Source organism: Schistocerca nitens, chromosome 10 (assembly GCF_023898315.1).
Source record: "Schistocerca nitens isolate TAMUIC-IGC-003100 chromosome 10, iqSchNite1.1, whole genome shotgun sequence".
NCBI lineage: Eukaryota > Metazoa > Arthropoda > Insecta > Orthoptera > Acrididae > Schistocerca > Schistocerca nitens.
This window is the reverse complement of record NC_064623.1, coordinates 116785452-116797884: the sequence shown is the minus strand read 5'-3', so window position 1 is coordinate 116797884 and position 12433 is coordinate 116785452. Positions and strand designations below refer to the sequence as shown.

General features: G+C 46.0%; 1 protein-coding gene across 1 annotated transcript in view; it reads left to right on the top strand.

Annotated features, from left to right (window-relative positions):
* LOC126209919 (uncharacterized) overlaps positions 1-10077 on the top strand; it is an 80171-nt gene extending 70094 nt beyond the window's left edge. Inside the window, exon 5 of the mRNA XM_049939038.1 lies at positions 8634-10077. Within this exon, the coding sequence (XP_049794995.1) occupies positions 8634-8870 (237 nt within the window). The 3' untranslated portion in view covers positions 8871-10077. The remainder of the gene's footprint in view (positions 1-8633) is intronic.
* The last annotated feature ends 2356 nt before the right edge of the window (positions 10078-12433 follow it).

Genomic DNA, 12433 nt, shown 5'->3' with positions numbered 1-12433 from the left:
AACCTAAGGACAGCACACAACACCCAGCCATCACGAGGCAGAGAAGAAGCAAGAAGGTGCCGAAAACATCAATGTAGACCTGTGCTGTGATAGTGCCACGCAAAACAACAAGGGATGCAAGCCTCCTCCATGAAGAACACGACCACACCATAACCCCACCGCCTCCGAATTTTACTTTTGGCACTACACACGCTGGCAGATGACATTCACCCGGAATACCCACACTCTGCCATCGGATCGCCGCTCAACGTTTTTCCACTGTTCAAACGTCCAATGTTTACACTCCTTACACCAAGCGAGGCGTCGTTTGGCATTTACTGGCATGATGTGTGGCTTATGAGCAGCTGCTCGACCATGAAATCCAAGTCTCTCCCCCCCCCCCCCCCCCCCCCCCCGCCTGTCAAACTACTTGCAGTGGATCCTGATCCTGATGCAGTTTGGAATTCCTGTGTGGTGGCCTGGATAGATGTCTGCCTATTACACATTACGACCCTCTTCAAGTGTCGGCAGTCTCTGTCAGTCAACAGACGAAGTCGGCCTGTACGCTTTTGTGCTGTACATGTCCCTTCACGTTTCCACTTCACCATCACATCGGAAACAGTGGACCTAGGGATGTTTACGAGTGTGGAAATCTCGCGTACAGACGTATGACACAATTGTCACCCGTTCGAAGTCCGTGAAACGCCCCATTCTGCTCTCTCACGATGTCTAATGACTACTGAAGTCGCCGATATGGAGTACCTGGCAGTAGGTGGAAGCACAATGCACCTAATATGAAAAACTGATGTATTTGGGGGGTGTCAGATACTTTTGATCACATAGTGTATGTGCTGGCTCGCTAGAAGAACCGAGATGCCAAGGGATGGAGTTATAAATGAATCTTGGACCAATCACAGAGCGCCGCGACATTCGGAGCACCCTGTCGAAAAACGAGTCATAGCCTGCGCATGCACGATGCGACTAAAGCGTGACCTCAAATCGCGCCCCGGGACGCACGCGGGCAGTGTGTTGGCGCCCAGTTTAAGTGTGCGACTCCGATTCCCCGGCTGTGTCGACTTGTTTGATTCCCTGGTCTGCGGCCGACAGTGCATTAGTGTTGCCACTGCTGGTTGCCATGCCTTGCTGAGTTGAAATCCCCTGACTATATTAACATCCGCAGATCTATGATATTTCCGAACTGGTGCAAAACTTGATAGTTGAGTCCCCCTCCCCCTATCCGTTCTCGAACACCCCCGCCTGGAGCGTTTGAGATGGAAGCGTTTGACATCAAAAATTAAAAAAAAATCAATTTTTCAAAAATATGTTCTGAAGAGTTTGATATAGAAAACATATAAGTTAGAGGAAATGTAAGACATGTAATTCGATCTTGCATGTGCCAAAGTGCAGTGTCACGTCTCTGCACACAGGATTCTTCTGTCGCACGTAACTGTATTTCGTTCTGTGAATCCACCAACCTATAGTTAGGACAGTGGAAATTAAAATGTTCTGTGGTGCTCTCCTGTTCCCAGTTTGACAGCCTGACCTCCTCAAAAAAAAAAAAAAAAACTCACAATGAATACTGGCTAGGATAATTTGTAAGTGGGAGAATAAGATGGCAAATGGCTCTGAGCACTATGGGACTTAACATCTATGGTCATCAGTCCCCTAGAACTTAGAACTACTTAAACCTAACTAACCTAAGGACATCACACACATCCATGCCCGAGGCAGGATTCGAACCTGCGACCGTAGCAGTCGCGCGGCTCCGGACTGAGCGCCTAGAACCGCGAGACCACCGCGGCCGGCGGAGAATAAGAACTTTTCCAAAATTTTCACTGTTCATTGCCTATCAGCTAACAACTTTGTCTTTTTGGTGACATAAAATTAAATATAGGAAACATAATACCAGTAAAGACAAGACACGGGCAAGACAGTACACATTTCTTCAGCGCTTTGGTCGCTGCATTGTTTCTCTCTAATCTTATTACAGCTTTACACGGCGTGCTTTACTTTCTGCGATGTCCGCACCGATAGCTGAATGGACAGCCGCCACGGTAGCTCAGCGTGCTCGGTCAGAGAGCTGGCTGGCCTCTGTAATACGAGGGCTATCCACAAAGTACATTACGTTTTGGAATTAAAAATAAATAAAGTACTGGAAATTTTTTTATTATCTACAGATGAGAGCCACACTTAAATACTACTTTTCTACATAGTTGCCATTTAAATTAAGGCACTTACTGTAGCGATGGACGAGCTTGGAAATTCCTTCGTCGTAAAATTTGGCCGCCTGTGCCTTCAACCACGTGGCTACTCTTCTTGAAGCTGTGCGCCGTCATCAAAACGCTGCATAGCCAACCACTTCTTCATTGCTGGCAATAAGTGGAAGTCGCTCAGTGCCAGGTCGGGACTGTACGGCGGATGAGGAAACAACTCCCACTTAAAAGATTCGAGAACTTCACGAGTGGCATTTGCCGTGTGGGCCCGGGCGTTGTCGTGAATCAGCAAGATCTTTGAGCCCAACTTTCCCCTGCGCTTGTTTTGTATTGCTCTTCTGAGGTTGTGAAGAGTTTGGCAATACCTTTGAGAGTTTATTGTAGTGCCTCTTTCCAGGAAATCCACAAAAATCACACCTTTTCTGTCCCAAAAGACAGTCGCCATCACTTCCCTTGCCGACATTGTCTGCACGCATTTCTTGGGTTTGATGTGATTTTTGTGGATTTCCTGGAAAGAGGCACTACAGTAAACTCTCAAAGGTATTGCCAAACTCTGCACAACCTCAGAAGAGTAATACAAAACAAGCGCAGGGGAAAGTTGGGCTCAAAGATCTTGCTGATTCACGACAACGCCCGGGCCCACACGGCAAATGCCACTCGTGAAGTTCTCGAATCCTTTAAGTGGGAGTTGTTTCCTCATCCGCCGTACAGTCCCGACCTGGCACTGAGCGACTTCCACTTACTGCCAGCAATGAAGAAGTGGTTGGCTATGCAGCGTTTTGATGACGACGCACAGCTTCAAGAAGAGTAGCCACGTGGTTGAAGGCGCAGGCGGCCTAATTTTACGACGAACGAATTTCCAAGCTCGTCCATCGCTACGGTAAGTGCCTTAATTTAAATGGCAACTATGTAGAAAAGTAGTATTTAAGTGTGGCTCTCATCTGTAGATAATAAAAAAAATTTCCAGTACTTTATTTATTTTTAATTCCAAAACGTAATGTACTTTGTGGATAGCCCTCGTAAAAAAGGTGTGTAAGGATCAACAACGAACTTGAAAGGATGTCATGTGACGTCCGCAACGACCAAACACAACGATCCACCACGAACAAAATGAAAAAAAAAAAAGGGTCAGCGTGACGGATTACCGTCCTACGGGGACGGGTTCGATTCCCGGCTGGGTTGGAGATTTTCTCCGCTCAGAGACTGGGTGTTGCGTTGTCTTCATCATCATTTCATCCCCATCCGTCGCGCAGGTCGCCCGATGTGACGTCGAATGTAATAAGACCTGCACCAAGGCGGCCGGACCTGCCCCGCAAGGGGCCTCCCGGCCAATGACGGCAAACGCTCATTTCACTTTCTGCGGAAGAATCAGCTACCTCATCAAAGTTCGTCAAACGTTTTGCTGCATTATAAATCAAAATATCGTTGTCTAATACTGAAAAAGCTGTTAACACGAATATTACCCAGTACTTGTATCGTGTCTCGATTAGATTACGTCTATTTTGTCACTGCTGGATAAAACTAAATAAGCAATCCTGATACTGCAGCAGTTGTAACACACGCCAAATAGGCGAGACTGTCTTGGCACAAATGATCATTTTTGTCTACCTCATTTACATAAATAACACAACAGAATATAATTCACGAAGTACCAATACTAAATGCCTATTAGGCCTACCACAAACAAAAAAGTTTTATGTATAGAAATAGTTTCACATTACATTTATACACCAGTTTTTCAAGCATGAGATCGAGAAGCAGTAGTACGAATTTTTTATTTAAATTTGGAATCGCCATATTTTTCTCCTTGCTTATTCTAAAAACAATCTTGTCGCCATTAATTCTGTAAGTATTCCTGCCATTGATGAAATTTATTCTCCGCTTAACTTCACTAACCCTGACAGAATCACCAGTTAGTTATCCCACGTTTATTCACCGGTTAGGCTTTATTAAGTTTTCGTACAAGCCGTTTTCCGCACTATTCCGCAAATAGAACTTGAGTGGAAGCTAAGTGACCCTTAGTAGTGTAGCAATCTGGCAAATATTTTCTGTCAAAATTTCATCTTCTTGGATACAACGAGAAGGTTAATACGTAATTTTTCTTGCCAGTTATTCCTTACCAATTATTCGTTTATTTCCATTCAGGTATTCGGAATCTATGGTTTTCGCAAATAATTATAACAACGCTGATCATTCGTACTCCGAATCAACCACATAAACAAACAGCGATTGGGATTCACCTCTTTGGATTTATTCCGCTCTGCTCGTATAGCCCCATTTGCCTGTGGGAAATTTTTTAAATTATTTTTAGACGCGACGGAGATTCCCCTGGCAGAGACATCTCTTATACACTATGAGCACATTCAAGAATCAACTCAAGATTCATTTAGAAATCAACTTAGAATGTTTTCAAAAATGTTCAAAAGCCAACAGGGATGCGTTTCGAAATCATATGAAGAATCGATAGACCAAAGTGCTGTGGATGCTAGGCACTTTGTCAAACAAGGCTTCTTTTCTTCAAGAAATGAATTTGGTGCCTCTGAAAATCCCTCCCGGGGCAGATACCGCCCCCCTCCCCCCCCCCCCCCTCCGTCCTCACCACCTATGGATCCGAGGCTTGTCTATTTATTAACCGCGTCGTTACTCGTTACTTATGCGTATTTCGACAGCTTCCATGATGGAGTCTCAGCACGTGGAAGCAGACGCAAGGATATTTGTCTCTCTGTAGTTCATGCTGTGTCACGCCTCAACAGTGTTCAGAACAGCAGACTTTTCTGTCTGAGCCTATCTGATATCATGTGTGTTTTCAGCACAGCTATCTTTAACAGTGCGACAGTCTGGCCAATGTATGATTTCCCACACTGGCACGAGATCTTATATATCCCTGGTTTTCTTAGGCCTATTTAACAGAGCCCAGCATCGTTTGCACTCGCGCTGGAGGACGGAAGACACATTTCATTTAGTGTTCTCTGAACGGCCTGCCTATATTAATGGACACGCCACCAATATACGGTAGAAAAACCATCTTCGTGGGGTTCTCCATTTCTTCTGGCTCTTCTTGAGCTTTAGCGAGTGCAGGTTAAAATGCATCACGAATGTTTATCAGAGTACAAACACAAAGCAAAGATGGGTAAGCTCTGCTGATAAGCTCCCTGCAGCTGAGACAATTCTAGCCTTATGAACGAGAGTCCGCAAACGTCAGTGTGAGTTGGTTTACAGAACATAATGCGACTCTAGGAACCGTCTCCTTTTCTGATCACCAAACGGGTGAAATAAAATGATGGTAAACCTTGTAAGACAACCCTTACACTGCTAGATTTATTGCACAAGGCGACCAGAACTATTAACTAGGCATACACAACCTTTAATGTAGGCATTAAATGGTATTATAATAAATTATACAATAATAAAACACAAGGACCAGTCACAGACGGTGCTCCAGGAATCGACCTCTGAGGGCAAACACTTTCGCGAGCGATGAGATAGGCAGCCAAGAATTGCATTCACTTCACAAGATGGTAGCCCAGACTAGTGGCAATCCAACGAATGACTAATGATAATCTTGCTGAAGCTATGTGACGTCCGACAAACCAAATACAACGACGGAACAATACGCCAAAGCCGGAACCGGCGGTCTGCACTACGTCCCTAGAATACAGTGTTTAGAGCGCCCCGAACGAGAAAGGAATCACTACCGCTAGAGTAGAAGGATCACCAACCGGCCCCAAGGGCAGGTAACTGGGGCGTTAGCGGCCATCAGACAAGAAAAATTACCGCTGGTTGAACTTAACAAACTGTAACAAGATGAAAGCAGTAAATAATCATAAGAAGTCGAGGAAAGCTAATCAGATCCGCCTTCCCCAAACAGTCCACTCGCTGCTCTTCGCCTTGGCGACACTACGAGCAGCAACACGACCCTGTTCACTGGAAAATCGCGAGATATCAAAATGGCGGAAGTTTCTCTACTTGGATTGAAATGCACTCATCTTAAAATCTTGCTGGATCCGGTTTACGACGAGGTCGTGCACCCTCATGACCACAGTCCTTCGATCCGGCAGTCGATGCGGGCCGTCCGCGGTCCTGGCGTTTTCTCGCACTGCATGGACGTGGCTCCTTCTCAGTCCCGAACCGAACTGGCACACTCACACGGCCCGTAAAAACAACCACGTCGCCCCGAAGATATGGCCACAGTTACTACATATCGATAACCGCCGCTGCTGCCACTAGCGGACAGGCGACGCTTGTGAAAACGAGTGGCGCCAGTCAATACGAGAAGAGGACAAACAACCGCAACCAAACGATACCGTCTGGCCTCCAACAGAGGGCGGAAACCTACAAACAGCACCAACACGAACCGCAGCACAGCTCAGAAGACTTTGAGGAAAAAGTACTTCAGTGAGCTTCATTGGAATCTACGACATTCTGGAGATACATGGACGACACCTTTGTAGTATGATCACATGGGACAGCAACACTTCCCGAATTTTTTAAACACCTTAACTCCCTCCATGCCATCATTTGCTTCACCATGGAAGTGGGAAAAAATGAAGATCTCCCCTTGTTAGACGTCTTGGTCCACAGAAAAGAAGACGTTTCCTTGGGTCACAGTATGTTCCACAAACCAACTCACACTGACGGAAATCTACTAGATACGAGCTTCCACCACGCATCTCAACACAGTTGCGTATTAGGACTGTCGTTCATTGGCCTACTGTTATCTCATATGCAGGGAGTTTGTTATCAGAGCTTAGCCATTTTTGTTCTGTGCTTGTACAAAACGGGGACTCTCATAAACAGATTCACAATGTGTTTCAACCTGTAAACACTAAACCTCAGGACGAACCAGAAGAAACGGAGAACTCCACGAGGTTGATTTTTCTACACTATAAAGTGTCTTTCAATATCGGCACGCTGTTCAATAAACAACAAGTAAAATGTATTTTCCGCCGTCCAACACGAGTACAAACGAAGATAGGTTCTGTTAAATACGATCTTGGCCTAAGGAGATCAGGGATATTTAAAATCCAGTGTGAGAAATCATACTTTGGCAAGACGTGTCGCACTGAACATAGACGTCACACCAGATCGGGTCAGGCAGAAAAGTCTGCTGCTCTGAGCACTGTCTTCAGGACATAAAATGAACTACGGAGAGGCAGAGATCCTATCGACTGCGTCTACGTGCTGGGACTCTATCATTAAAGAAGCAATCGAAATGTGTGTAAGTAACTACCTAATAGAGACACGGGATTTCTACTCAGCAAGGGGTGGGAACCAGCAATGGCGACACCATGGCATCGTCGGTCGCAGACCAAGGAATCCAATGAGTCGATTCAGATGGGGAATCGGAGTCGGCACTTACACCGGGTGCCAACACGCTGCCCACGCGAAAGCAGGACTGCGGCTTGCAAAAGCGTAGACCGTGGTCTATTTCTCTGGTAAGGGGCTCTGGTCGATTCTGCGCTCTATGATGACGTTATAGCCCCACCCACCGGCGCCTGCGTTTTTCTAGCGAGTTTTCTGGCGAGCCACTGCAGCAAAACACAAGCACCTGAAGATGACGAGTGGCTGTCTCATTGAAGTACCGTGCAGCTTTCACAACCGTACAGCGTTCCCGTCAGATCACCGAAGTTAAGCGCTGTAGGGCTCGGATAGCACTTGGAAGGTTGACCATCCAGGTCTGCCGAGCGCTGTTGGCAAGCGGGGATCACTCGGGCCTAGTAAGGCTAACTGAGGAGCTACTTGACTGAGAAGTAGCGGCTCCAGCCGCGAATCTGACTACGGCCTGGAAAGTGGTGTGCTGACTGTGTACCCCTCCATATCCGTATCCAGTGCGGCTTATAGTCTGAGGATGACACGGCGGTCGGTCGGTAAAGTTGGGACTTTCGAGGCCTGTTCGGACGAAGCGAAGTTTCACAACGTTATCCGACGCGGTGACCGTGAACCAATGAAGCAGTTATTAAATCAGTAATGTCTCAAACAGCACAACGAAGTTAATTTTAAAATATGCGCTATTACGGAAAACAAACTGCTAATTTTTGAACTAAACTATTCACACTGGCCTATCTCCAATTTACTAGCGCAAAACATGCACCTATTCGCTGTAAAAATGCGCCATATTTTGAAACACTCTTTGCACATGATAGCTGCGCGGGATTAGCCGAGCGGTCTGGGGCGCTGCAGTGATGGACTGTGCGGCTGATAGCGGCGGAGGTTCGAGTCGTCCCTAGGCCATGGCTGTGTCTGTGTTTGGCCTTAGGATAATTTGGGTGAAGTAGTGTGTAAGCTTAGGGACTGATGACCTTAGCAGTTAAGTCCCATAAGATTTCACACACATTTGAACATTTTTTGCACATGACAGTAGTACAAACATTTACAGTGAGAGTTTTTATTACACTAATACTGCGTCGCGTTTATATACTAAAGACTGATGTTGTTTTTCAGGTGTGCAGTTTCCTCCTGGCAGTTGAGAACTTGAGAATTTCAGAAGAAGTTATGTCTTTTGGCCAGAAGAGAGAAAGCAGCAGTTTGAGCCACAGCTCTGCTACGGAGGTTCCAGATAGTGGCGCCACACCCCAGACAGACGTGCTGTCTTCAGCGGCCACCAGTGGCAGTGGGCAGTCAGAGGCACAGAACACGGGGACAAACGAAAGTGGCATCGACTCGTTTCTGAGTTACTGAGCCAGCTTCTCTCGACACAAATAACGTATCTTATGTCAAAGAGATACAGGGGGAAAACTATATTTGTAAAATGAAGTACACGGTGTTTCAAAAAGAATAACCTGATTTCAAAACTCAATATTTATTGATAAAAATATACTACAAACATGGGATTAATAGCAAAATACTCAAAAAATGTTAAAGTTTTAGCTAAGCTATTACAAATGCCCTATGTGTCCAGCAGCAGCTGCGCGAGCAAATCCAGACAATTGTTAAATTCGTCATAAACTTTACACAACGCATCTGCTTTTACAGAAATACGGCGGCTGTTATTCTGTTCTTCACTTCTTCTGTGCCACGAGCTGGAGGGGAAATGAGCACACTTTCCTACACACATTCCCACAAGACGAAACCGCATGGAGTCATGTCTGGCGATCCTGGATGTCAAGAATGCAGGGCAGTGTATGAGGGTCCCATGCGCCCTATCCAGCGTTGGGGCTGAGCGTCACTGAGGAACTGATATACGTTGTTGTGCCCTGTGGTGGAGCTCCATCCTGTTGGACAAATGGTTCAAATGGCTCTGAGCACTATGCTACTTAACTTCTGAGGTCATCATTAGCCTAGAACTTAGAACTAATTAAACCTAACTAACCTAAGGACATCACACACATCCATGCCCGAGGCAGGAGTCGAACCTGCGACCGTAGCGGTCGCTCGGCTCCAGACTGTAGCACCTAGAACCGCACGGCCACTCCGGCCGGCTCCTGTTGGAAAATGAAGTCGTTGGAGTCGTAGCGAGTAGAGTTTCGTGGACTCCGCTCAAACGTTCGCCGAATTCTTTCCACCATTTCATCACCTGGACTCTTACTTTTGTCGAAGCAACCTCTCTTTACATTGGCGATACCAACGACGAATATTGTTGGGTGCAAGTGGCTCAGTCCCAAAGCGCTGACGTAAAGCACGCTAGACCGAAACTCCTTGCAAACTACAGCACACAAGACGCTGTCTGTTGAGCTGACTTTAAACTGAGAAGACGCTTTGAATGACAAATACGTGATTTTCTGAAGCTCTAGGTCACGCCAATTCCAGACGACACAGATTTCATTGCTGGCACGTCCCACGTTTCGTACTTATTACCGCCCAAAATCAGGTCAATCTTTTCACAACTCCGTGTACTTTCTTAATTCATGTACTGCATTTATTTACTTAAATATGAATTTTTCGTACTTCTGGTGTTAAATATCAATTTTTGGTTGGTTTTTAAAGTTGGTAAGTGGTACGAAACTGTAAATTAATATTTAAATAAAGGAATAGTTATTGTCATTTTAATTCACTGACGATATGTTGAGGTGTGCACCTCTTCGTCCAAAAAAAGTCAAAAGTCACGAATGTGAATGTCTTTCTTCAAGGCTCCAAAAAAATTGAAATCGTGTGAGGAGAGATCAGGACTGTGGAGGGTGTTTAAGGGCTTCCCATCGAAATTTCTCCTGCTCCGGTAAAGTGCTGATCTCCTTTTTTATTGACTTTCTGGAACACGGCGCCACAATTAAGGCGCAATGCACCGTCGTACGCGAACACTTCGCAAAAATTGAAGAGCGCCAACAAGTTCAAACGCCCAGGAATGTTGACGGACCGCATCTCTCTGCTGCAGGATAATGGTCGCCCACATGTTGCCGAGGTTATTTCAACTAAGCCCTTACACACCCTCCATGAAGTCCCGATCTCTCGCCGCGCGATTTCCAGATTTTTTGAGCACTGAAGATTCACAGCTGGAAACAATCGTGGTCTCCCAGGCAACCACGAGCATACTCCCACAAAAGCATTGACCACCTTGTCTCACAGCAGGATAAATCTATTAACAGTAATACCCATTACTTTTTAGTAATAAACAGTTTGATAATAAATAGTTGATCTACTTACTTTTTTCCACCTGTCTAGTTTTCATTTTAATGATCCTCATATACTAAGAGCCAGAGACACTTGTACACCTGCCCAATATCGTGTAGGGCCCCCGCGAGTACGCAGAAGTGTCGCAACCAAACGTGGCATGGACTCGACTAACGTCTGAAGTAATGCTGGAGGGAACTGACACCATGAATCCTGAAGGGCTGCCCATAAATCCGTAAGAGTACCAGGGACTGGAGATCTCTTCTGAACAACACGTTCCAAGGCATCCCAGATATGCTCAATAATGTTCATGCCTGGGGAGTTTGGTGGCCAGCGGAAGTGTTTAAACTCAGAAGAGTCTTCCCCGGAGCCACTCTGTAGCAATTCTGGATATGTGTGGGGTGTTGCATTGTCCTGCTGGAATTACCCACCTCCGTCGTAATGCACAATGGGTATGAATGGATGCAGGTGATTAACAGGATGCTTACGTATGTCACGTGTCAGAATCGCATCTAGACGTGTCACTCCAACTGACACGCCCCACACCATTACAGAGCCTCCATCAGCATTAACAGTTCCCAGCTGATATGGATGGTCCATGGATTCACGAGGTTGTCTCGATACCCATACATGTCCTTCCGCTCGATACAATTTGAAACGAGACTCGCCCGACGAGGCAAAATGCGTCCAGTCGTCGCCAGACCCTTGTCGGCCCAGGCGAGGCGTAAAGCTTTGTGTCGTGCAGTCATGAAGGGTACACGAGCGGGCCTTCGGCTCCGAAAGCCCATATCGATTATGTTTCGTTGAATGGCTCACACGCTGTCACTTGTTGATTGGCCACCATTGAAATCTGCAGCAGTTTGCGGAAGGATTGCACTTCTGTCACGCTGAACGATTCTCTTCAGTCGCGGTTGGTCCCGTTCTTGCGGGGTCTTTTCCGGCCGCAGCGACGTCAGAGATTTGATGTTTTACTCGGTACGTGATGTTCACGGCACAGCCGTGGAATGGTCGTACGGGAAAACCCCCACTCCATCGCTACCTCATAGATGCTGTGTCCTATCGCTCCGACTATATCACCACGTTCAAACTCACTTAAATCCTTGTATGCGGCCGTTGTGGCAGCAGTAACCGATCTTACAACTGCACCAGACTCTATTCTTATATATAGGCATTGCCGATCGCAGAGCCGTATTCTGCCTGTTTCACATCTCTGTATTTGAATAGGCATGCCTATACCAGTTTCTTTGGCACTTCAGTGTATAATAGCAATACGTGATTTTATTTCCACTCCAGAGTGTTGGGGCTGCATAGAGAGCTTGCTTGTCTGCAAGATGACTTTTCTGCCGTTTGAAGTATTTGATTTCCATTTCAACGTGTTAGAAACTGCATCAGGGAGTGTGTCTGGTTGCTGGCTTCATATCTGCTGCTGCTTCTGCTCAAATGTTTCAGGCACAACATTGTCTATATCATGAAGCTGTTGTACTCAGAAAGAACTAAAAGAAAACCATGAAAAACATGTGTGCGTAACGATTAGAAATTATTGAGAGAGATGAGTAATTTAGTTCTTACAATCCAGTGTGCGAGTCAATTTCTTCTGCCTGGAAGTTTTAGATCTCTGATGTCCCTTCATGATGATGATGATGATGGTGATGATGATGATGATGATGATGATGATCGACTTTTCACTACGGAGTAAA